Here is a 27054-nt window from a genome sequence, read left to right on the forward strand (position 1 = left end):
ATCCTTAACCACTTCCTTACCGTTTACGTCCTATGACGTCCAAAGGATTTAAGTGGGTATATCTGAATAATGCCTGCAGATATCATTCAGATATTTTTTTTTTTGCCGGCGATTCCCTTCAGCCATTATGATTGTTCTTATGGTGAACAGCCGCTTGATCGTTCTTACAGGCGGTGGTCCCTGGCAGTCTCTGACTCTCGGAGGCCTGGCAGTTTCAATACTGCACTGGTCTGTGCATTCAGCTGGGATCGTTATTTTATTTTTTTCAGGCTTTCTAGCCTGTAGGGGAGGTCTTATTGACCTCAGATCTCCCTATAAAGAGGACCTGTCATTCACTCATCCTAGCACAAGGGATGTTTACATTCCTTGTAATAGGAATAAAAGTGATAAAAAAAAAAAATAAAGTGTAAAAATAAAAATAAAATCAACGATAAAAATAAAATTAAAGTGTCCCCGCGTGCTTGCATGCAAAAGCGAACGCATGCATAAGTAACGGCCACATATGTAAACAATGTTCAATCCATACATGTGAGGTATCGCTGCGAACGTTAGAGCGAGAGCAACAATTCTAGCTCAAGACCTCCACTGTAACTCTAAACTGGTAACTTGTAAAACATTTTAAAATGTCGCCTATAGAGATTTTTAAGTACCAAAGTTTGGCGTCATTCCAAGAGTGTGCGCAATTTTAAAGCGTGATATGTTGGGTATCTATTTACTGGGCGTAACATCGTCTTTCACATTATACAAAAAATTGGGCTTACTTTAGTGGTTTTTTTTTTTTTTTTAATTCATAACATTTCTGCGCAAATACCGTGTGACCTAAAAAGTTGCAATGACCGCCATTTTATTCCCTAGAGTCTCTGCTAAAAAAATATATAATGTTTGGGGGTTCCGAGTAGTTTTCTTGCAAAAAAATGATGATTTTTACATGTAGGAGCGGAGTGCCAGAAATCGCCCGGTATGGAAGTGGTTAAACAGAACGTGGAGGAGCGCAGGGTCTCGAACATCCACCAGCTGTGGAGTGGAAGAGCACTTCAGTGGCAACTTGTGAAGCTCTGGTGAACTCCATGCCTAAGAGGGTTAAGGCAGTGCTGTAAAATAATGGTGGCCACACAAAATATTGGCACTTTGGGCCCAATTTGGACATTTTCACATACACAGGGGTGTATTCACTTTTGTTGCCAGCGGTTTATACATTAATGGCTGTGTGTTATTTTGAGGGGACAAAAAATCTACACGGTTATACAAGCTGTACACTCCCTACCTTACATTGTCGAAAAGTGCAATTTCTTCAGTGGTGTCAAATGAAAAGAGCGAATATAATATAATTACAAAAATGTGAGGGGTGTACTCACTTTTGTGAGATACTGTGTGTGTGTATGTATACACCCTGTTCCAAATTATTATGCAAATTATATTTTTCTAATTTACCTAAATAATTGATGTAGATAAGGCAGCATAATTCACATGTTATCAACTATTAAGAGTACAATTCAAATTTTATTGAACAAACCTGATAACAGTATTTATTTTTTTTAAACATAAACTTACAATGCACTGTTCCAAATTATTACGCACTGTAAATTTCAAAACACTTTATAGGTTGTAAAGAGCTGAAAATTGTCATTTGTTGTGTTTGCAGCATATTTACTGAAATCAAAAGCTATTTCATTCAAACTTATAACATTTTAACTTTTTAAACATTTAACAGGTCGCGTTACATTTTACCATAGGACCCCTTATTTGATAGCAGCTTCACAAGTCTTGCATCCATTTAACTTGTGAGTTTTTGGACAGTTTCTTCTTGAATTTTTTGCAAGATGTCAGAATAGCCTCCCAGAGCTGCTGTTTGGATGTAAACTGCCTCCCACCCTTATAGATTTTTTGCTTGAGGATGCTCCAAAGGTTCTCAATAGGATTGAGGCCTGGGGAGGATGGAGGCCACACCATGACTTTCTCTCCTTTTTATCCCCATAGCAGCCATTAATGCAGAGGTATTATTTGCAGCATGAGATGGTGCATTGTCATGCATGAAGATGATTTTATTACGGAAAGCATAGTTCTTCTTTCTGTACCAGGGAAGGAAGTGGTCAGTCTTAAACTCCACATACTTTGCAGAGGTCATCTTTACACCTTCGGGGACCCTAAAGGGGCTGACCAGATCTCTTCCCATGATTCTGGCCCAAAACATGACTTCACCACCGCCTTGCTGAAGTCGCAGCCTTGTTGGAACAGGGTGGCCGTCCACCAATCATCCACTACTCCATCCATCTGGACCATCCAGGGTTGCACGGCACTCATCAGTGAACAGGACTGTTTGAAAATTAGTCTTCATGTATGTTTCTGCTTGTGAGCAGTGGCCGAATAGAAGGCATAGGCACAGTTGCAAGACTCTGGAGGACTCTACACCTTGATGTCCGTGGAACTCCAGAGGCACCAGCAGCTTCAAACATCTGTTTGTTGCTATGTAATGGTATTTTAGCAGCTGCTCTCTTGATCCAATACATGGATCTGGCAGAAATCTTCCTCAATGTGCCTTTATGTGGAACACCCTCCGTTAGTAGTTTTTAAATTAAGCTCACCTGGCAATTTACTGTAATTATCACAGGTGTCCGAGATTTTCAGTGAACAAAAGAGCCCTGAGACACAATGCCATCCATGAATTTAACTGAAAAACAAAGTATTTAATCTTTGTGACACTTAAATAGAATTTGCATAATAATTTGGAACAATGTGTGTGTAATATATAAATATATATATATATATATATATATATATATATATATATATATATATATATATATATATATATATATATATATATATATATAATGTTTGGGGGTTCTGAGTAATTTTCTAGCAAAAAAAGATTTCCCTTTCGTTCACTGACACACAAGTCTTCAAGTCTTCAGACCATTGGGCTTATGCTCTTGCTCTCTAGGAGTAGGACTAGGCAGAAACCTTTTTGGTTACGACCCTGGGGCAGTCCCAGAGGGTATATCTTCACTTCCTGCTGTAGGACTTCCAGTTTTTTTCTGCCTAGTTCAGGAGTAAGGACCAGGCTCTCTGCTGGGATATGTGGTCCTAGCATTTTTTCCTATTTAAATGTAATTTTTTACCTTTTTTTATTATTTTGTGCCTTTTGTGGACTTCAATTAACTGTTCTTATGGGAACTACAATGAACAGCCAGACTGGACGAAGCACTGGATATTCTAGATCCTTACGGTCTTCCCAGTCTGGTCCGCGAGCGCGACCCAACTTCTAGCTCCACGCTAGGTTGACCACGTCGTAGCCCCACTGGACGTGGGCTGAATGGCGAGGCAAACCTCTCGCAGGGTTGCATAGCCCTGGTCAAGACGGCAGTCACGACCAGACGTGGTGTACCTCAGGCCGCAGCGCCCCATTCCAAGATGGGGCGGTGGATTCCTGGGAGTGGGGCCCGTCTGGTAACCATGGCATGAGTAGTGTCCCCCCTCCTTTCCTACAGAATTGTTGGGGTAGTCGTAGGCCCCCCCCCCCCCCTGGAGATGGTAGGCCCCCTTATGCTTCCCTCCTCCTCACAGGTTTCCCCATAAATTTGGATTTAAGAACCCTGTGGAAAAAAGTGGAGGCTCTGGTCTGGTACCTTTTCACTGTGGCTGGTTTAATTTTAAGACCAGTATTTGCCATCACCTTGGTATCCCAGCCCTTAATGGAATGGGCTAAGGTTTTGCTCCAGGATCTGGAGGGGAGTCAACACCCTTCTGAGCTGGTGGATCAGTTGATCCAAGGGTTACAGTATATTTGTGATGCATCACTGGATGCGGCCCCCTGGCCAGCAGGGTTTCTGTATTGGCGGTGATTCTTCGCAGCATGATATGGTTAAAGTACTTGTCAGCTGACCAGGCTTCTAAAAAGGTACTGACTGATCTTCCTTTTGTAGGTGACTGTTCATTGCTTCTATGGAAGAGATCATCAAGGGCCTTACGGGAGGCAAGAGTACTTTGCTTCCACAGGCTACTAAGGGAAAGGGACCTTATAATAAGAGGGGTCCCTTCTTTTTGGCTCACAAGCAGCCCTTTCGTCCATCTTGATCGCAGGAAAAGGGCTTGAGATCCACCCATAACTTTGCAGGAGGCTCCAAGAGACCCTGGAATGGTAAGTCAAAAGTGGACACGTCTGGTTCCGCAGACAAGCCTTCCCCAGCCTGAAGGGGTGCCCTCACTTGCATCTGGGGTAGGGGGATGTCTGTCTTTTTCCGGAGCTGCGGACCTTGCTCATTCAGGACAAATGGGTCCATGAACTGATTCGATTTGGTTTAAAGATCGAGTTTCAGGCCTTGCTTCAGGCAAGGTTCTTTCCTTCCATCTTACACCTGCTACAGGGCCTCTACGGAGTAGTGCAGGACCTATTAGCAAAAGAAGTTATTGTGCCGGGTCCAGAGTTTGAACGTTTCCAAGAAGGCAAGGTCTGTCCGATCTTGGATCTCAAGGCTCTGAACCTCTTAGTGCGGGTTCAGAAATTTCGGATTGGAGTCCATCCGCACAGTAGTAGCTTTCCTTCATCAAGGACATCTGATGGCTTCTATCGATTTCAAGGACGCTTACCTTCATATTCCAATACATGTCGGGCATCAGCGTTTTCTTAGTTTTGCCGTGGGCGAGGTGCACTTTCGATTTGTGGCGTTACCCTTTGGTCTCGCTTCAGCTCCTCGAGTGTTCACAAAGGTTTTGGTCCCAGTGTTGACCTTGTTACGGCAGAAAGGTATCACGGTACCGGGTTACCTGGACGATCTGCTTCTGCGTGCAGAGTCTTCTTCTAGTTGTCGACTTGGAGATTACGATGCGAACTCTGCAGACTTAATTTTCAGAAATCGGCATGGTCTCTGTCCACAAAGCTGGACTACTTGGGTATGATGCTGGACGGGTGTTTCCTCCTCAGACAAAACTACTGAAGCTACAGAAGGCTGTTCGGCTTCTGTTGTCCAACCATCAATAGTCTCAGAGAACCTTTGGAGCATGCAAGTACTGGGTCTGATGGTCTCCACCTTCGAGTTGGTTCCGTTTGCGCACTTCCACACCAGACCTTTGCAAAGGGAGATTCTGATTAAATGGAACAAGTATCCGCTGTCATTGGACAATCTGATTCTGTTGAGTCGGGGTTCTAGGGAGTCTCTCCTCTGGTGGCTTCGCTCCCTGGCCCTGCGTCTGGAAAAATGTTTTCTTCCCCTGTATTGAACTGTAATCACCACAGATGCCAGTCTGTCCAGATGGGGAGGTGTCTTGGGAGTGTGTTCGGCCCAAGGTGAGGTGTCTGGACTCAGGAGTCGTCCAGGTTGCCGATCAACATTTAGGCGATCAGACTTGGCTCAGTGGACGGATAGTATGCAGTGTGCGGACACAATCGGACAATCTTGCTGGCATCTTGAGGTGGGCAGAACAATATATTCCGGCCCTCTATCCTGTGCACATTTTGGGGGTGGAGAATTGGCAAGCGGACTATCTCAGTCGGCAGACGGATGCGGGATAATGGTCCCTTCACCCAGAGGTATTTCATCAACTTTCATCGGTGGGGGACCCCCGATATGGACCTGCTGGCTTTCCGTCTCAATAGGAAGGTGCAGAGGTTCATGTCAAGGTCTCGGGATCTTCTGGCAGACGCTCTGGTGGTCCCTTGGGGTCAGTATTGTCTGATTTATGTGTAAAAAGAAAAGTGCGCTGGTCTGTGATAAGCAGCTCCCAGAAAAAATATGAAATAATAAGTAAAATGATGGTGCGCTTTATCAAATGATAGTGATATGCAATAACTGCAAAATAATCACAAGTGCAAATTCAAAATAAACAAAGTATTATGATGCTAAATAGTGATAAATGAATAGAGTCCCAGACACGTGTCTATGTGTTAGAATAAAATCCCGTGATATAAATGTTGACAGATGGTGACAAACTCAAATGGTGACTTAAGTTCCCTCCACCTGCTGGAATTCCTCCTTACCGGACGGAATAAAAATAAGTGCTCTCCTCTGCAAAAGCCAACAATCCCTGTGCTCCAGAATTAAGGTAGAAGGAATTCCAGCCATTCTGGTGGCACCAAACTGGCCTTGCCGGTCCTGGTATGCAGGCCTGATAATGCCGGTAGAAGACTTCCCTTGGAAACTTCCTCTCACGGAAGATCTTCTGTCTCGGACCAATCCTCCATCCTGCTTGAGGGTCGATGGCTTTAACAGAGTGGCTATTGAAAGCCAGGTGCTGAAAGACAGAGGGCTGTCGGAGTCGGTGATTCCTGTGCTGTTGAAGGCTAGGAAATCTACTTCCATGAAGGTTTATCATACAGTTTGGAAGGCGTACATTACTTGGTGTGAGTCGCAGGGAGTTTCTCCCTGCTCCTTTTATGTGTCTTGTCTGTTGGAGTTTCTACAATTTGGGTGTGGATCAACGTTTAGCTCTGGGTACCCTCAAGGACCAGATTTCCGCCTTGGTTATTTTTTTCCAAAGGCCGTTGGTGAAAGTCCTTGGTTCACCCTTTTGTTCAGGGAATTCGCCACTTGGCTCCTCGGTGTGATCCCTCGTACCTCTGTGGGATCTCAATTTGGTTCTGTCGGTGCTTCAAAGGCCTCCCTTTGAACATATTCGAGAAATTCCTCTGTTAATTCTGTCGCAGACGGTGGCTTTCTTAGTAGCCATTCCGCACGTCGCGTGTCAGTTTGCTGCGTTGTCCTGTCGATCACCTTACTTGGTGATTCATAGGGACAAAGTGGTGTTACGGCCCTGTCAGACGTTCCTTCCTAAGGTTGTCTCGAGGTTTCATTTGAATAACGACATTGTGCTACCGTCCTTATGTCCTAAGCCTAAACATCCTAAGGAGATTGCCTTACATTCCTTAGATGTGGTGAGAGCGATTCGGGTTTAACTGGCGGTGACTGAACCGATTAGGTAATCCGATTCTTTGATTTTATGGATGAACCTCGTAAGGGGCAGGCTGCATCTGCTGCAACCATTTCCAAGTGGATCAGGCAGACAGTGGTGCAGGCCTACTCCATTAAGGGTCAGGTTCCTCCTTTCCCCGCATTCTACGAGGGCGCTTAGTGCCTCATGGGCGTTCCGTCATCAGGTGTCAGTGGTTCAGGTGTGCAAGGCAGTTACTTGGTCGTCTACACACATTCACAAAAGTTTATAAAGTGGATGTACTTACATCTTTGGATGCGGCATTTGGCAGCAATGTTTTGCAGGCTGGGGAGGCTTCCGCTTCTTGAGGGTGAAAATGTTCTCTGGTGGTGAGCTACAGTTGTTCCTAGTTGAGCTCCTTTTACCTGGTTGGCTATGTTTAGCTTTGTTGGGAATTCTGCGTTTGCTGTGTTTTTTCCCACCCCTCATGTTGCACTGCATTGGGGACATCCCAATGGTCTTAAGACTTGGAGCTGTGTCTGTCAGTGTACGAAAGAGAAAACTGGATTTTTCTTACCGTAAAATCCTTTTCTCTGGGGTTCACTGACGGGTACAACACCCGCCCCTCTTTTGGGGTGATTTGTTCGGACACTGCTTGTTACAAACTGGAAGTCCTACAGCAGGAAGTGGTGGTATACCCTCTGGGACTGCCCAAGGGGCGTAACCAAAAAGGTTTAGACCAAGTCCTTCTCCTAGAGAGCAGGAGCATAAGCCCAATGGTCTAATGACTTGAAGCTGTGTCTGTCAGTGAACCCCAGAGAAAAGGTTTTTACGGTAAGACAAAAATCCAGTTTTTTACATGTAGAAGAGGATACCGGAATTGGCTTGGTATAGAAGCGGTTAGTAGGCGCTACGAACTGCTGAAAGGTCTCCTTAGTTCCTTTTTATTGGATAAATACATTATTGATCGTAACCACAACAGTATATTGGACATGTATTGAAGCATGTCCTCAACAAATACAATTGTCTTCTCCCATCAGCAAAGTAAGCGGCTGGCATAAGATGGTGGACAGGCTGTGCTCAATGCTGTTCCTACTTGCTGTCTATAAATATTCCCATTAATGGAAGCACTTGTGTCCAAGTATACATTTCCAGAGTTTCAATACAAACTTTGCGGAGACAAGAAATGCCTCTCCTCTCATTCTGAGAAAATACAAACTTGTAAGCCCAAAGAGTGTACTAGATTACTGTACAGAGCTTCCACATCAAAGCTGGCTAGAAATACATAATCTGGGATCGTTAAATCTGACGATTTACAAAGTCCCTAGTGTCCCTTTTTATATTTAAAGACAACACATGTACATAAAATCTTAAAATAGTGTCTATATAATTGCTTGCCAGCTCTGTAAGATTTTGATTGCCCAACACTATGGGACATTTCAGTGGTCTCTTGATGTTTAGGTACTTTTGGGAGAAAGTAAAAGGTAGCTATTGTAGGATTGAAATTATTATTGAATTCATCCTTTTGTAGTAATTTTACTTTCAAAACTTGCCTTCAAACTGCATTGTAATTCTTTCAAATGTTCTTGTGTTGGATCTCCAGCTAACACTGCAAGACTTAGTATATCCAAACACATTTTCTCTTTCGCTCATCGACGGACACAGCACTTTATAAATCATAACTACTGGGTTTTATTGCATAAATCATAACTACTGGGTTTTATATCCAGGAGTAGGATTAGGCAGAACAAAAAACACCTGGCTACGCCCATGGGCTGTCCTCAGCTGGTATATAACCCCCCTTTCTGCTCTAGGTAATCAGTTTAATCTGTCTAGTCAGGAGTAAGGACCTAGGCTTCCAGCTGGGATCTCTGGTCCTAGCAATTTTCTCCTTCCTTACATCTTTTTTGTTTTTTCTCGGGAGATCGACAATCAACTGCCCGGCTGGGCTACGGGCTGAATAATCTAGATCAGGCATCACTAAATGGCGGCCCATGGTCCGTTTCCAGCCCCCATCACTCTCCCTCCCAGGCCGCAGCGGTCGCGCCATTTAGGAGCCTGCTCTCCTTTCAGCTGGGATGATTTCTTTGCAGAGCTGACAGCGTGAGGCGGGACAGTTCTGAAGGGAGGGCAGGAACTGCCCGAGGTAAACAGCCAGTGATTGGTTGCCAGGATGAATGGCAGTCTAAGCAACCAATCACCATCTTGCAGCTTCCTTCCTCCATTCAGACCTGCTATGCCTCGAGCCCTCCTGTCTGTGTAGGAAGGGGGAGAGACACTGAGTACTGCAAAGAAGAGTACTCTAATGTGTGTGGGGGCTGAGGACTCTGATGTGTGGGGGCTGAGGACTCTGATGTGTGTGTGTGTGGGCTGAGGACTCTGATGTGTGTGTGTGTGTGTGTGTGTGTGTGTGTGTGGGTTGAGGACTCTGATGTGTGTGTGTGTGTGTGTGTGGGGGCTGAGGACTCTGATGTGTGTGTGGGCTGAAGACTCTGGTGTGTGTGTGTGGGCTGAAGACTCTGGTGTGTGTGTGTGTGTGGGGGCTGAGGACTCTGGTGTGTGTGTGTGTGTGGGGGGGGGGCTGAAGACTCTGTGTGTGTGTGGGGGCTGAGGACTTTGGTGTGTGTGTGTGGGGGCTGAGGACTCGTGTGTGTGTGTGTGTGTGTGTGTGTGTGTGTGTGTGTGTGTGGGCTGAGGACTCTGATGTGTGTGTGTGTGGGGGCTGAGGACTCTGATGTGTGTGTGTGTGGGGGCTGAGGACTCTGATGTGTGTGTGTGTGGGGGCTGAGGACTCTGATGTGTGTGTGTGTGGGGGCTGAGGACTCTGATGTGTGTGTGTGTGTGGGGGCTGAGGACTCTGATGTGTGTGTGTGTGGGGGCTGAGGACTCTGATGTGTGTGTGTGTGGGGGCTGAGGACTCTGATGTGTGTGTGTGTGGGGGCTGAGGACTCTAATGTGGGGGGAATGGGGGTTAAGGCTGAGTACTGTAATGTCAGGGGGGGGGGGACTGAGTACTGTAAAGAGGGAAACTGAATACTGTAATGAGGGGCCTGAGGACTGTAATGTGGGGGGGGGGGGGACTGAATACCATATTGGGGGGCTGAGGACAATGTGGGGGAGCTGGGCACTGTAATGGAGGAGACTGAGGACAGGAATGTGGGGGCTGAAGACTGTAATTTGGGGAGCTAAATACTTTTTTGGGGGGCTGAGGACAATGTGGAGGATATGAGTACTGTAATGAGGGGGCTAAGAAGGGTGTTGATGTTAGGGGGTATGAGAACCCGAGGGGGGATCTTGATGTGAAGGGAAGAGAACTGTGATGTGCAGTTCAGATCTGTGCTTGCGCATGTCACAGGTAGGTCAGCCCATTGATTTTAAGAAATGAGAAATGCAGGGAAACAAGTCCCTGGCCCTTTTTTTAAATTGCGCAGCACCAAGCTGTGCTGAAGTGTGGCGTGTTCTTCTGCGGGCCAGGAACATGTGCAATTTCACCTGCGTTCCCCAGCTGCAGAGATGGGAACACCTAGGAGCGGGTGCTGTAATGTAAACGATCTGAATCAAATCGCAAACATGTGATTCGGACCTCCGCTGGAAGATGATTTCACTAAGCGTAATTTTAATTCAGTTCCCCTGATCTAGATCCAGTGGTCCCTCCAGCCCAGCCAGCGAGCGCGTGCAGACCGCAGCTACGCGCTAGGTCGGCCGCGACCTAGCCTCACGGACAGAGGCTGGCCCACGAGTTAAACGTCTCGCAGGGGTGCATACGACCGGGCTTGGGTCTGAGTCAAAATGGTCCCTTGGCCCACAGCTCCCCTTCTTCAGTGGCAAGGAATTCTGTCTGGAGCGTTACCCGCACCATGGAAGGGTAAGTACAGTCCCCCCTCTCCCCTTTTGGTGGTTTTCTTTGGGGAGGATGCGGGTAACCTCCAGGGACGGTCAGACCTGCCTGCAGGTTCCCTCCTCCCATCCTTAAATCCCTCACTGAGCTGGGCTTTCCACCTGTCTGGACCTAGAGTCTGGTTGGGGTCCTAGGGCTGAGAATGTAGCTGAGACCCCTGGCGTCTCCCCTGCTATCCCCACTCTAAGTGTCCTGGGATAGTGTGTTCTGCCCTGGTAGTCTGGAGGGGTCCCAGTGTAGGAGACTCCTAGGTGCATGCCCTGCTGTTTGCAGTGTGGGTATAGTGCAGGGGGGTCCCAGTGCAGAGTGCACAGCAGAGTTGTCCCTAAACATGTGTCCTACCTTCAGGGGGGGTCCCCTTGCAGAGGGTGCAGGAAAGATCCTGGCAGCATGCTTGTGTTTGTAGCTGATGGTGGCCATTTTCCCTTAGTCTGGCTGGTCTCCGGTAGGCGGCCATGTTTGTGTAGCCTTATGTCACAGGGCCATTTTCCCTTAGTCTGGGAGATGCTGGAAACAACTGAAGCCTCGTGGTGATGCCAAAGCTCCTCCCTCCATTTCCTCTTCCTTAGTTTCCTCTTCTTCCTCCTTAGTTTCCTCTTCTTCCTCCTTAGTTTCCTCTTCTTCCTCCTTAGTTTCCTCTTCTTCCTCCTTAGTTTCCTCTTCTTCCTCCTTAGTTTCCTCTTCTTCCTCCTTAGTTTCCTCTTCTTCCTCCTTAGTTTCCTCTTCTTCCTCCTTAGTTTCCTCTTCCTTTGCCCAGGACATATGAACAGGGATAGCGTCTGTGAAGATGCTAGGTTCGAATTCTCGGCGCTTCATCTGATTGGTAGGGTGTGTCTTTGGGGGTCCCTGTTATCTCTCTCTCTCTCTCTCTCTCTCTCTCTGCTGATAGGTACCCTGAGCCTTGAGGGGGTAAAAAGATTGTTTTTGTACTGCAAGGTCTTCCATTCCTTATGGAGCCTCAGGGTCCCATCTCCCCCACTGACCCCCTCATGGAGGTGGCAGGTCCCTCTGAACTTAGGTGTTAGTGCTTAGTGTTCCGGGTGAAAGTGGCGTGTGGGCAGGCCCAGGAGGAAGCGTGCCTTGCCTTCCCCTGCTCAGTCTCTCATCTGATAATGAGCCTGATGCCTCCGTGGACGTTGCCTGCCCAGGGGGATTTAATGTCACACCCCCAGATCCATCCGATATTGATGATGATTCCTCCATGGGCGCAGCAGCAAATGAAAAAGCGCTGGTAGACGCACTTCTTACTGCAGTGCGTGAGACTTTAGATGTGGCTGATGTAGCCACGGATGTCGCTGTGTCGTTTGGTACGCACAAGTCGTATCGTACTCCAAAGGGGTTTCCTTATGTACCTTATTTTTACATGTTTTCCTGTAAGGAATGGGAAAAACCAAAATGACCCTTTGTGGTCCCCAAACGTTTTGCTGTACGTTGCCCTTTTGAGGAGTCACTTTTAAAAAAGTGGGCTAGTCAAACAGTGGACCCTCCTGTTTCCAGGGTAAATTAAGCAGCCATAATCCCAGTAGAGGAATCCCCGTCCTTTAAGGACCCGGCGGACTAGAAAACAGGCATGTTTACTATGGCTGGTTCGTCATTGCGGGCAGTCTTTGCCTCATCCCTAGTGTCTCAGAACCTAAACTGAATGGGACAAGCTTTTGCGCTATTCAAGGTGATCGCTTGTTTGGGGTTACCCTGGATGGCCTCATTAAGAGTATCGGGGGGGGGGGGGTAGATTCCTGCCACAGTCAAGGAAAGGGAAGGAGCCTCGCTGCAGATGGGGGCCCCCCTCCTCAGCCCATAGAAAATTATTTTGTGCTTCTGGGACGGAGAATAAGGGAAAGGTTCCAAGCTACCTTGGTCGGGTAAGCCTACAGTTAGCTTCCCCGGACCAGCAGACAACAGACAAGCCTCCTTCAGCATGAAGGTCTGCCCTCACCCATTATTGGGGTGGGGCGACATCTTCGCTGGTTTCCGGCCCCGGGGACTTCTTTGGTGAGCATTAAAGAGATCTGCGAAATGTTTCTTTTGGGGGTACCCAGAAAGAGGGACAAAGCTTGTCCTTTTCAGGTTTTTTAGGTCCGGAGTCTCCTTGTGTGGGTCTAATTCAGGTGATGTCTGAACTACCTAAGGTTTTTTATTATCATTACTAATTTTTTAATCAGGCCTTTGGTGTTGTGCTCAGCTCGTTGCCCGGGGAACCACGAACATAACATTGCCACCACGGGTTCTCTCACATTAGTTGAGGGTGGGCGGGCCCGATGGCTGCCCGTGACGTCTCGGCGTGTCCTTGGCTGTCGGGGCTGCCGCTCACACTGCATGTTGGATCTTGGAGGAGACTGCCTATGACGTGGCGGTCCCTCCGGAAATGACGTAATATGCGGTGAAACGCAATCCACCCGCACTTCTGGGTTTCATTCGGCGTGCGTGTCAAGCCATTGTCTAGCTGACAGCACGGATGGCTGAACGGCCTGCAGCACACATAGCATACTCCCCACTCCCGTATGTTAATATAATGGTCTGCATATACAACTACTGAAAGACACTGGATGATCAAAAAGGTCGGGAATGTCTAGGGGGAGCATTAAGAAGGTCTGTGTTCATATACTATCCGTATGCATATGTTAACTAATTAGCATCCTAGCGATGGTGCGATTTTAGATTGCATGCAAGTACTTTGATGTTTTGATTAATATGATTTTCCCTTTGGAATTGTGTATCATTATTTTTGACGATAATTTGTTGTTACACTCATTCCTCAAAATACATGTATGTATATATATCTTTTCCAATAAGCGTTTTTTTTTGCCAGTGCTGACACTGCAATCTGGTATTGGTGGGGGCTGAAGGAAGTTTGTTGACATTGGGATCCCATCTTTTCTACTTTCATCCATCCCCCTCTTGCTGACCTTTGCCCCCTGTGAGGCGGTAAAGTACATGAGTGGGTGCAGCAAACTCACCATTTAGCCCCCTGCCAGTGCGGTGTGTGGTTCAGCAGCACTTTTTGGCTCTGAGGAAGAGGGTTTGCCCTTGAAACGCGTCACCCGCAGCAGATCTGTTTAGATATCTGCACACTATCCAGCACCGTGCAGTGCCTTGGCTACCTTGACGATCTTTTGTTTGATTATTATATGTCTGCTATCCACAATTTTTTTGTGAGTATAATGTACATTATTTTAAAATTTTAATAAATGTTTTTAGTGGTAATGCACTAGATCAGTGCGCCCTTCTCTTATTGTTGTTTTTTAGTATAGTTTAGAGACCCTTGGTCCTGAGAGGGCAGCAAGACCACAAGTGATACCAACAAAAGACCATTGAACATTTATTTTTCCCTCATCACACACCACTTGAGCGCAGGAGAATTTGTTTCTACCTAAGGTCCCCCCTGTCCAGGGAATTGATTTACTTAGGTCTGATTCTATTGGTGACCAGGGTGTTCTTTCCTCTGCACAAACTTCAGGGAACACAGGCCAATTCACCGGCTGCTGTCACACAGATAGTTCTCTCTCCCATTTTGCATACAGGTTCTGAGTCTGGTGGTATCCAGCTTCAAGACGTCAAGTTTTTTTGCATGAAGCGCCTTTTAGTAGGTTTGGCTCCACAGAAGGATACCAAAGTTCGTCACGAGGTCCTCTGATAGACATGTACGGCGCTCGCCTGGGAGAAGCTAGGGGGCGAGCGCGCGCCCCCGGAGGCGAGTTCCCGCTCTTCAGCGGGGAAGCCAGTACATGTGTCAGGCAGCTCCGATTGCCGTCTGACACCGGCGATCTCTCCCCGCTGACAGAGAAGGACGGATGGCTGATGTAAACAGCAGTCCGTCATTCTCCCTTGAATGTTCACAAAGACCATGCGATCCTGCTATATAGGATCGCATGTCTCTGATCATCTCACAAGCCCAACCCCCCCCCAGTTAGAATCACTCCCCTAGGCTTACATTTAACCCATTGATCACCAATAGTATTAACCCCTTCCCTGCCAGTGTCATTATTACAGTAACAGTGCATATTTTTAGCACTGATTACTGTAGTAATGTCACTGGTACCCCCAAAAGTGTCAATGTCAGGGGTCCGATCTGTCTGCCACAATGTCGCAGTCCCGCTAAAAATCGCAATTCGCTGCCATTACTAGTAAAAAAAATGACATTAATCTTTCCCGTAGTTAGTAGGCGCGATAACTTTTGCGCAAACCAATCAAAATACCCTTATTGCGATTTTTTTTTTTTTTTTTACCAAAAATATTTAGCAGAAAACAAATTTGCCTAAAATGTTAAATTTAGATTTTTAAATTTTTCTTTGAGAATGTCATATAAAAGAATGTAAAAATTAGTTTTTTTTTTTAAAATTGTCGCTTGTTTTTTGTTTATAGCGCAAAAAATAAAAATCGCACAGGTGATCAAATACCACCAAAAGAAAGCTCTATTTATGGGAAAAGGACGTCAGTTTTATTTGGGTACAGCGTCGCACGACCGTGCAATTGTCCGTTAAAGTAAAGCAATGCCAAATCGCAAAATAGGGCCTGGTCATTAAGCAGCAAAATCTTCCGGTCTTTAAGTGGTTAACCAGTCTTTGGTAGTTTTAACTGTGTTTTAAATCATTCTTTTGGAGAACCCATGACCTGGGTCTAAAACCGCTTTCTGACACTGGGCAGTATGATTCACTGTAAAAATATTTGATAGTGTTGAGATTTCATTGTGACCTGCACAGATTCAAGTCCCCTCATGCCACATTCAGCAAAGCGGCCCCAGAAGCTACATTTTTTCATTTTTAAACATAAAGCCTATGTGACTCCAACTATGTTTTTCATCTGTCCGAAAGTCATTCTGCAAGAGGAACTGTGGCCATATTCCTTTGAGCCCACTGTGGATAAAATTGTGGTGGATGGTGCAATGAGACATTGATGTACCTTAACCTTGCAGTGCATCTTGCATCTCTTTGGAAATTTTTCTTGGCTTCTTGTCTACCATTTGCACCATCGTTCTGTTCAATCTTGATTGGATTTTTCTCTTGTGAGCACGTGCTGGGTGATTGACTACACTTCCATTGACCTTACCTTAAGCTTTTTAACATTTGCAGCTGTAGTTATAGAAATATAAACAAGCTGTTTGACCTTAGTCTTTTCCTTTTACATGCTCGTCTAGAATTATTTGATCTTTCCGATCTCCTCAGATGACTCTCTCTCTCCTTTGCTTTCTCTGGTCGATGTTCAATGTGGTGCACATGATGATCCCAAATAGTAGCGTGACATTCAAATAGGCTGATTACAAGAAGACGTTTGCTACTAATTACTGTAAAAAGTTACATATTTCTATATTCTAGTTATTTATAAACTTTTCTAGGGTTACTAATCTGTCCAGACCATTGTAGTGATTGTATAAGGCAATATTGTCTCTCTTCACACTTTCTTTGCCTTACTCTATGGCTTACCAAAAGCATACAGGTATATGTATGACTCAATTGCTTTTAATTGCATCCATTTTTTAGGAGGAGGAATGAAGCATTATTTCAGTGAGCTGTAAGGGTACATTTGCTGCTGTATAGAAGTTTGTTATGGTTAAAGCTGTTATAGCATAGTGGGATGGTGAGGATTCCCAACTAAACAGCTGACTTCTCCCTAGGACTCCTAATGAAGAAAACAACCATCAATTTTCCATAGCATGGAAGCAGACTTAGAGCAAAGGCTGTATAGCAGAGTTTCATATCCAAGTAACTGAATGTTTCAGAAAATATTTGTGTAAAGTAACTTTGTTATGGGATACTGTGATCGTAAGCCATGGGCTGAAATGTCGTATGGGGTTGTGTGCGCTGGGGGTTGCTAAAGGCTTGCATTTGAGTTTTAAAACTGTAGGGCAGGGTTAAAAAAATGATTTTTCTATCCTTTGTGAGATAGAAAGTGATAGGAAATATCCCTCAAAAGACAGCTGGTAAGAAAGAGGGCTACCACATGTTCAGCTTCAGAATTTTGCATTCATCATCACTTTATGTCCCTGTCCACTTTATCCCCCCCCCCCCCCCCCCCCAAATGTGAGTACTAACAGCAATTAAAATGGGCAGATTCTTTAACTCCACCTAAAACATGTTTGGCAAGAGATGAATTTTAAAGGAAATGTGTTTGTGAAAAAAGAGGTTTCCATTGGAGAATGTAGTGTTTTTGTATTTTTTTTTTTTTTTTTTAGGCTATAGTAGTTCATGTTTTATATGTAGGTTGAAGTGTCTTAATTAAGGCACTGTAAGCAACAGATATTTATGTATTTTTATCTGTATAAATAAACATGGGAATTTATTTTAATTTACAGAGTACGCCTGTGACAACTATACCAGCATTACAAGTACAAGGCCACATAGTTGGCTCCCACTCTCCATACCCCACTACAACAGGTCAACCAGTGGAGCCAGTAAAAAAGCCAGGACAAAACTTTATGTGCCTATGGCAGTCATGCAAAAGGTAAGCATGCTTGTAGTCTGTCGGCTTGTTCTCTAAGCTAAGATCAAGAGAACACAGCCCACATGCTGCTTACTTTTGATGTACCTGATTGTTGACATTGATCCTTGCGGAGGTTTCTTAACACTGTAATGTATTCTAAGTATAATGTACTTTTAAATATTTATAAGTAACCTAAAATGAGCCCAGTAGTTTTGCTATATATATTTTTTATTTTTTTTGCTGTTACTTGTGTGCCCCCACATTACTTGTGTGCCCCCACTGTGTATTTAGTTTAAAGTAAAAGTAAAGGCAGAAAGTTTTTCTGATTGTACAATGCATTCTTTAATATGTAGCAGGTGAATGGACAATGGCTAGAAATAAGCTGCTGGGACTTTACCCATATAACCTTTCCCAGCTAAGATTGTGAGTACTTCTTTGGGAAAACTTTATACCAGGCAAGCGCATCACAAGTGCGCGGAATAGGTTAGGCAGTGATGGGAACCTTGGCACCCCAGATGTTTTGGAACTAAATTTCCCATGATGCTTAGCTACACTGCAGTGTAGTTGAGCATCATGGGAAATTAGGTTCCAAAACATCTGGAGTGCCAAGGTTCACCATCACTAGGTTAGGGGCTCTCTTTAAAGCTCTCTTCCCCCTAGTTGGTCAGCCATACAAATTTCAGTTGCATCCATGGCTGTCTTTCACAACATTGCAGTCTGGACCAAAAGTGTGGCTCTGGTACCATCCTTACAGATGCTTCTGTCCACACTCAGATTGTTAAGGCTTTATGCTACTGTGTGAATGCTTTCATATTCTGCCAGATTTCTAGGATGAGTCTTCTCTCTATCTACATGCACAGGATGCACTGGTTTAAATGCTACTCAGCTTAGCTCCCATGCAAGAAATGCCTTCAGAAGTTGCCCCTTGAGGTTTTACTTTTGTTTAGTCTCTCCTTAGACAACTACACCAAACTGATTAAATGGGAAAGAGAACGCTCCTCTCCCAGAAGATAAAGGCTTACGCCTTTACAAGAAGGACATTTGTTCCTGATTTTAGGAAAGGTTCCTTTCTCTATCGCTCATTGACAGACGTAGTCCTCGGTGATACAGCACCTTCGGGTTATGTTGCCTCCACAGGAGCAGGACTAGACAGGAAATTAAAATGCTCTGGCCACACCCTAGGGGCAGTCCCAGAGGGTATACCCTCTCTCTCTCTGCCTCAGCAAATCAGTTATTTTCTGTCTAGTTAGGAGTAAGGACCTAGATACCTTGCTGGGATCTTCGGTCCTGGCAAGATTTTTTTTCTTAAAAAGATTTTTTAGACAGCTTTTTTCTCCAGTGTTCCTGTGAGATCTTCAAGCAAGAAAGCTGAACTGGGCGACGGGCTGGATGTTGAGATCCGGTGGTCACCCCAGTTCAGCCTACGAGCGCGTGCAGGCCATAGCTCCGCGCTGGGTCGGCCGCGACAAAAAGTCCCATTAAGGGACTGACCCCGCGAGTTAAACGTCTCGCTGAAACGCCAAAGACCATGAGTCACGGCGTCCGTATTGGTCGACAGCCCACCCGCCCCGGTGGAGAGGGGTACTGTCAGGAGTTGGTGCCCGCCTGGTTCCGGTATGGTGAGTAGTATGTTCCCCCTTTTCCCCCTGACGGGTCTTGTGGTGAACGCGGGCCCCTCTCTGTATGGTAAGATAGAGTCCCCCTCTATCCTATAACATGGCACAGATCCCCCTACTTTGAGTGTGATTTTATGTGCAAAAAAGCCAGGAGGCTTGGTTTGGGAGCTAACAATCTAATTGTATACATGTTTAAAAGATTGTAATCAGTGGCAGTCTGGGAATCTTACTGTGATAAAGAATAAGGTACCTACCAGTCAGAAGCCACGGACATGTAGACTGCCTTCCTAGTCAAATCTCCAGCTATAGCAGGCCTTCCGAACGGCCATGCGGTCCGCCAGGGCCGGTACCGCCAACCACGCCAAATCCCCATGCAGAGATAGTGTTGTGTGCCCTGCAGCACACCGCTATTCGGTACAGGCCGCCGACATTTTTTTTGCTGGATTGCACGAGCCGCCATTTTGGCGTAGCCTCGTGTCTCCAGCATGGGGGCGGCCATGTTTGAGGTGATCCAAACACCTCGTGGAGCTAGGGGAGGCGCCGGAAGGCGTGCAGAGGGGCAGAGCCGCCTCCTTTCTTCCTGGGCAGCCAGCCAAAAGACTTCCTGTTTGTCAAGACAGCGCTGTAACCTGTTGCAGTTAAACTCTGAGCATCAAGTGGTGAGCATGGGGGTCTATCTCTCTCTCTCTCGATCGATAGGGATCCCTAGCAGGTAACATTAAGGGGCTTTTGTGGCGCTGGGGGTCTGAAAAAAAAAAAAAAAAAGAAAAAGTTTTTTATTTTGAATTATATTATCCGGGAAGTTACTGGAATAATCATGGACCCTGCCACACAAATTCCCCCACCTGTTTCCCTCGAGGGGGCCACGGGACCCGCCGGTGCACAGAGTGTGGAGGCATTTACAGCAATTTTGGAGTCTATGGTGGCTCGGGTGGAGGCGGCCTGTCAGGGACGAGGGTCAAGGAAGCGACCCCCGCCTACCCCTATATTATCTGACACCTCTGACTCAGATTCAGAGATGGTCACTGCAGTTGCAGGTCCCTCTGCAAGGGCTGCTACCTCAGGTAAAGCTCCCTCAGACAGTGAGGAGGATGTTTCTTCTCCCGCTATAATTCAGGAAGAAGCATTGGTGGACGCACTAGTTGTGGCAGTGCAGGAAACCTTAAAACTTGAGGTTTTACCGGCAGAAGCAACTGAAACAGAGATTCCTTTTGGTACTAACAAGCCCATCAAAACGGTGAAGGTTTTTCCTGTACCCAAGTGTTTTGGTAATAAGATTAAAGGAGAATGGGAGCATTCTAAACGTACCTTTACTATTTCCAAGCGTATTGCTAGACGCTATCCGTTTGAGGAGTCCATCATTAAGAAATGGACGGTACCACCAGTGGTGGATCCACCTATTTCCAGGCTGAATAAAGCCACGGTTATCCCAGTGGAGGACACTTCGTCCTTTAAGGATCCGGTGGATCGAAAGATGGAAGCAGAGTCCCGCACTATCTTCTCTCTGATAGGGTCAGCGTTTAGACCAGTAATTGTTATTGGTCTAGTTTCCCAGACACTTACGGAATGGGCGAGATTGGTACGCCAAGACCTTAGGGGAAAAGATATTCCCCAGGAAACATCTGATTTGATGGAACAGATTGTACAAGGGCTACAGTTTATCTGTGACGCAGCCTTGGACACTACTCCCCTATTAGGGCATGCATCTATGTCAGCGGTAATCCTCAGACGTGTGCTGTGGTTAAAATGCTGGTCAGCTGACCTAGGTTCCAAAAAGACCTTGACGAATCTCCCCTTTCAGGGGAATCGTCTATTTGGGGCCACCCTAGATGAAATCATTAAGGATGCCACTGGGGGCAAGAGCACTTTTTTGCCACAGGCTGCTAAAGTTAAGGGACCTCGCAACAAGCGAGGACCTTTCTTTACCACCCATAAAGGGTTCGCATGCCCGGCTGGAACAAGCGGGAAAGGCAAGACTCCTCCAGGAGGGTTCAAGAAAGGCTGGTCGGACAAACGGAGGACCAACTCAGCCAAACCCAAAGCAAAGGAGTACACAGCCTGAAGGTGCGCCCCCACCCGGTTTGTGGGTGGGGGGACGTTTTCACCGGTATTCAGGACATTAGATCGAGCATCAACTACTACTACCGGTGCGATTCTTCCCTTCCAACATTTAAGTACTACAGGGAGCGGTAGTCACCGTTCCCTGAATAGATCTTTTCCTTTACCTTTTCCTAAGATTAGTCTCTATTCCCCACAGGAATCGGATCTGGTTGACCAGACAGGCCAAGAAGCCTCTAGCCGGGTGACTTCGGTCCCTGAGGTTCAACCAGAAAAGATCACCCTTCCTGATAGTAATCAGGTATCTGATAAATGTGTGGGAACAGAAAACGACCAGACTTTCTCGGATGGTCGGGGCCAGATAGCTCTAGGGACGCCTGGTTCAGATCCAGTCAGCGCCAGTGGTCCTAGAAATTCTAGGCTGGCCTCGTCAAGCCGGCCTGGCCGACTTGGACATGCTAGTCGCAGACGTTCCGTGGGAACTTCGTCTCAGGGAGTGTCTGTGGTCTCAAGGACCAATTTACCATCGTGCTTTACAGTCGCTGGTTTTAATGGCCTGGCCATTGAGACCCAAGTACTGAAGGACAGAGGTTTGTCAGCTTCAGTCATTCCTACCCTTATTAAAGCAAGGAAAGCGACTTCCAGCAAGGTCTATTATCACACATGGAAGACTTATATTGCGTGGTGCGAATCTTTAGGATTTCCTCCACGTACCTATTCGGTGACTCGAATATTGGCTTTTTTGCAACAAGGGGTTGAGCAGAAGCTAGCCTTGAGCACCATCAAGGGTCAAGTTTCAGCATTAGCAATCTTCTTTCAGAAACCTTTAGCTACCAAGTCCTTGGTGCGGAATTTCATCCAGGGGGTGCGGCACCTGGCTCCACCAGTCCGCGCGCCCTTACCGCCCTGGGATCTTAATTTAGTTTTGTCAGTTCTACAGAAACCTCCCTTTGAAAACATCAGGGAGATTCCCTTGCTTACTTTATCCCAGAAGGTGGCCTTCTTGGTGGCTATCACTTCTGCTCGCAGGGTGTCATGCCAGTCCCCATACCTAGTGATTCATAGGGATAAGGTAGTACTTCATCCTAAGCCATCCTTTCTTCCTAAGGTGGTTTCAGATTTTCATCTGAATGAAGATATTGTACTACCTTCCTTGTGTCCTCAGCCCAAGCATCATCGGGAACATGCGTTGCATTCCTTGGATGTGGTTCGGGCAATCAGGGCATACCTGAAAGCTACGGAATAATTCCGTAAGACGGATTCACTTTTTGTGATCACGGATGGCCCCAGAAAGGGTTTGCCTGCATCTGCCGCGACCATTGCCTAATGGATTAGACAGACGGTGGTACAGGCTTATTCTATTAAGGGTCAGAGTCCTCCGTTCCCTGTTAGGGCGCACTCCACTCGAGCGCTCAGTACTTCCTGGGCCTTTCGCCATCAGGCGTCAGTGGTCCAGGTATGTAAGGCGGCCACCTGGTCGTCGGTACATACCTTTACAAAATTCTATAAGATTGATGTGATGGCATCGGCGGATGCCTCATTTGGCCGCAAGGTTTTGCAGGCCGCAATTTGAGGAGACCGGTGGTCTACCTCGAGGGTTTTTTTCTGTTTGAAAAATGTCTTTTTTGTTGAGTCTCATCATTAAGGATGAGCATTGTAAACTTCTAGTTGGCACCGGTTGGGCCTTCTAGATTGGGATTTGATTTCCATTTTCCCACCCCTCATTTGTGATACTGCTCTGGGACGTCCCGAAGGTGCTGTATCACCGAGGACTACGTCTGTCAATGAGCGATAGAGAAAAATGGATTTTTGTAAAATCTTACCGTAAAATCCTTTTCTCTTAGCTCATTGACAGACGTAGTCCCCGCCCCTCTGTTTTTGAGTTGGGTTGGGTTAAAATCTCTAAAAGACTGCTTTTTGACATAACTGATTTGCTGAGGCAGAGAGAGAGAGGGTATACCCTCTGGGACTGCCCCTAGGGTGTGGCCAGAGCATTTTAATTTCCTGTCTAGTCCTGCTCCTGTGGAGGCAACATAACCCGAAGGTGCTGTATCACCGAGGACTACGTCTGTCAATGAGCTAAGAGAAAAGGATTTTACGGTAAGATTTTACAAAAATCCATTTTTAGTCCCTCTGTCTTCCAATGCTGCTTCAAAGAAAGGAACTTTTTTTAGTAAAAAGGCATTCCCCTTTTAACCAAGACCTTTTGGGGGAGACATCTGACAAACTTCAAGACTTTCTGGGCCACCCCTGGAATGTGGTTTTATTTTGTTTTTTTAGTTCCTAACATTCTACTCCTGCAGGGGGCACTATACACAGTGGGTGATGATCTCAATCAAAGCTGGGTTCTAAATCAGAGAAATAGATTGTATGTTAAGTGCAATAAAACCTATTTCTCTTACGTCCTCTGACAGTCACCGCCTACTCATACAGTCTTCACCAATGTGTATGGACCTCTTATCCATAGGAGCAAGCTAGGCATAAGACTTGTTAAAAACAAATTAATTTACATAGACACACCCATGGGGGCTGTCCCAATGGTCCAATACCCCCCCTGCTATCAGCCATCCCAACTCAGTTTGTCTTCTGCCTAGTTGGGAGTGAGATAGGCTCTCCCTGTGCTGGGGCTACAGTCTCAGCCGCCTTCTATTTTTTTATGATTTTATTTCTGCAAATGCGTTTTTTCTTTGCATTACTAGCTGTTTATTTCTCAGCGTTTAGTTAGTCACTTCTTCAAGATGATGGCGTCGCGGAGCTGGGAGTCGCACTGGTCGTCCTGGTATCCCAGGACAGAGGGCCTTATGGAATCCCAGCCCGCCATTGAGCGTTTAGTAGGCTATGCGTACGCCCTGGCCTCGCAAACGACCCATCCCTGTCCTCAGGTATGCAAGCCTGCGAGGTGGCCACGTCGCCTGGACGTCTCACCCACGGTTCCGTGCGTTGCTAGCATCCTGCGTTTTTGGCTGACTGCCCTCCCGCCATCTGGGGTGGGAGGTTTCCAGTCAATGTGAGGCACCCACGCCATCGGGTACGGTAAGTACATTCTGTGTGGGGCCTCTGTCTGGGGCTGGCAGTCCTGTGTGTCTGTGGTATCCCCTAATGTCTGTGTGTTTTTGGGGCTCCCTTTCTCCCATTTCCTGCGAGGGCTCTAACTCAGCTAGTTCGCTATGTGGGTTTGTTTGTGGGGGTCCCTCTCCTATGTGACACTTTATGGTGTGTGTGGAGGTGCAGACACGTGCAGCGACCGCTGCGGGGTTAAAAACCGCCGGTCCGCCATTTTAGGTGTGGGCAGCATGCTGGCTTCACTGTGGGTGCTTCTGCAGCGATGCGTGTAGTGTTGCTCTTCTCAGTCTGAGGGGGAGGCGCAGGCTGCGGGGGTGGATGATTACCCCCCAGGGACGGCCGAGAACCGCGCGGCTATGGATGCGCTGATCATTGCCATTAAGGAAACACTACATTTAGAGGATGAGCCCAATCCTCCGGGAAAACGGTCCTCTTTTGGTACCTTCAGATCCCGTAAGGCGGCGCAGGTATTCCCTTGCCCTGCTGAGTTCCACGAAACTGTGAATGAACAATGAAGCAACTTGAAGCGCACTTTTGTGGTGCCAAAGAAGTTTCAACTCCTCTACCCCTTTGCGTTTCCTACAGATTTGCGCTGGTCTGTGGCTCCCAAAGTGGATCACACTGTGGCCAGATTGAACAGGGCCACTCGGGTACCCACCGAGGATTCTCCGGTGTTTAGGGATCCTGCGGATAGAAGGCTGGAATCTCTTGCCCGACATTCCTACATGGTGGCGGGTTGCATGCTGAATCCTATTTTCGCCTCTGTCATGGTGGCTCAGTGGACCAGATTTATCAAGGGGTCATGTATTTTTGCGATGCGGCCTTGAATGAGGCCCCATTAGCTGCGCGCTTATCTAGTGTTGCAGTACTTAATCGCCGCTTGATTTGGTTGAAAAGCTGGTCGGCTGACCAGACTTCCAGGAAGACGGTGTCTGACATCCCTTATGCTGGGTCTCGTCTTTTTGGGAGAATCCCTGGATGAATTGGTTAAAGGTGTCACTGGGGGCAAGAGCACTCTGTTGCCCCAGAATCCTAGGGGTAAGTTTTTCCGCGGTAAGCGGGGCCCCTCCTTTAAACCAAATCAGGGGTCCTTTCGTGCCTTCAAGGCGCAGGACAAGGGGAAACCTTTCAAGGGCCAGGGTGGCCAGAGAAAGCCCTGGGTGGGCAAGCCAAAAGCTGCCCATGCTGGTAAGGCGGCACAGTCCGCCACTGCCTGAAGGGGCGCCCTCACCCGTTCCAGGGGTGGAGGGACGTCTGCACGGTTTCCTCCAACCTTGGCTGCTCTGGATTCTGGACAGGTGGGTTCAGGAAATCATTCGATCAGGTTACAAGATCGAATTCCTTTCGCGACCCGGGGACAGATTCTTTCCCTCAAATCCTCCTTTGACCCCAGATCGGTTGCAAGATCTTCATCGGGAGGTGCAGGATCTACTCGCCCAGGGGTAATTGTCCCGGTGCCGCATCGGGACAGATTTCAGGGGTTTTTACTCGAATCTGTTCACTGTGCCCAGAAAGGAGGGCAAGGTGCGTCCGATTCTGGACTTAAAAGCTCTCAACCGCTTTGTGCGCGTTCAAAAGTTCCGCATGGACTCACTCCGCATGGTGGTGGCCTCCCTGAGTCCAGGTGACTTCCTGGCTTCTATCGACCTGAAGGATGCGTATTTACACCTCCATTTTCGAGGGTCATCAGAGGTACCTCCGATTCGCTATCGCGGAGGAACTACGGTCCGGATGCTCCAGGAGTTTGGATGGACCATCCACGTTCAGAAGTTGACTTTGTCTCCTTCGGTTCGGCTCCCATATTGGGGAATGGTCTTGGACTCCGCCCAAGCGAAGGTGTTTCTGCCGGAGGACAAGCTCCGGACCCTGCAGAACGGGGTCAGGTCCCTCAGGGACAACGAATCCTCGTCACTCAGGAACTGTATGCGGTCCCTGGGATTGATGGTGTCAGCCTTCGAGGCAAAACTGTTTGCACAGTTTCACACGCGGTCTCTCCAGGCGGAGATACTGGCCAGATGGGACAGGCTTCCTCAGTCCTTGGACCTGAGGGTGTCTCTGAGTCGCCAAACCAGAGTGGATCTTCTGTGGTGGCTCCAGTCCCCGGCTGTAGCGGAGGGAAAATCCTTCTGGCCATTGCTGTGGACGGTAATTACCACGGATGCCAGCCTGTCGGGCTGGGGTGGCGTCCTCGGCAACCTGTCTGCCCAGGGCACTTGGTCGGTGGAGGAATCTTCTCTACCGATCAACATCTTGGAATTGAGTGCGATCAGGCTGTGCCTGCTCCATTGGTGAGAGCGTCTTCAGGGCCGCCCTGTACGGGTGCAGACGGACAATGCCACTGCAGTGGCTTGCATCAATCACCAAGGGGGCACCAGGAGTGCCCGGGCGGCCCAGGAAGTGACCAGAATTCTGTCTTGGGCCGAGACTCGCGTCCCGGCTATTTCGGCAGTTCACATTCCGGGTGTGGAGAATTGGCAGGCCGATTATCTGAGCTGCCAGACCCTGGACCAGGGGGGAATGGTCCTTGCACCCGGAGGTGTTTTCAAATGCTGTGTGCGAAATGGGGATCCCCGGATGTGGATCTGTTCGCGTCCCGGTTAAACAACAAGGTCGGAAGTTTTGTGGCAAGAACGCGCGATCCTCTGGCAGACGCCTCTGATGCGCTGGTGGTGCCTTGGCACCGATATCGTCTGATAGATGCCTTTCCCCCGATTCAGTTGTTGTCCAGGTTCCTCCGCAGGTTGGTCTCTGAACCGAAGTTGGTGACTCTGCTGTCACCGGAATGGCCACGCTGGTCTTGGTACGCGGACATCATTCAACTGGCCGTCTCAGGGGCAGATCTTCTATCCTGCTTTACAGTCGCTGGCTTTAACGGCGTGGCTGTTGAAAGCCAGGTCCTGAGAGACAGGGGTCTCTCATCTGGGGTCATTTCTACTTTGCTCAAGTCTAGGAAAGCCTCGTCCGGTAAGATCTATTACCGTACCTGGAAGGCTTATTTTGCCTGATGTGAATCCAGAGGTTTCCCTCCTCGTTCCTACTCGTGGCGAGGGTGTTAGCCTTCCTACAAACTGGTGTGGACCAGTGCCTGGCGTTGACCACGATTAAGGGCCAGTTGTCTGCACTGGCCATCCTTTTCCA

At 47.4% G+C, this 27054-nt stretch overlaps 1 protein-coding gene across 1 annotated transcript in view; it reads left to right on the forward strand.

Annotated features, from left to right (window-relative positions):
• ARID2 (AT-rich interaction domain 2) overlaps positions 1 to 27054 on the forward strand; it is a 228330-nt gene that overhangs the window by 181684 nt on the left and 19592 nt on the right. Inside the window, exon 16 of the mRNA XM_082255320.1 lies at positions 17052 to 17200. Within this exon, the coding sequence (XP_082111446.1) occupies positions 17052 to 17200 (149 nt within the window). The remainder of the gene's footprint in view (positions 1 to 17051; positions 17201 to 27054) is intronic.

The sequence above is a fragment of the Pelophylax lessonae genome (genome assembly GCF_965119305.1).
Source record: "Pelophylax lessonae genome assembly, chromosome: 4".
In the NCBI taxonomy this organism is placed as follows: domain Eukaryota; kingdom Metazoa; phylum Chordata; class Amphibia; order Anura; family Ranidae; genus Pelophylax; species Pelophylax lessonae.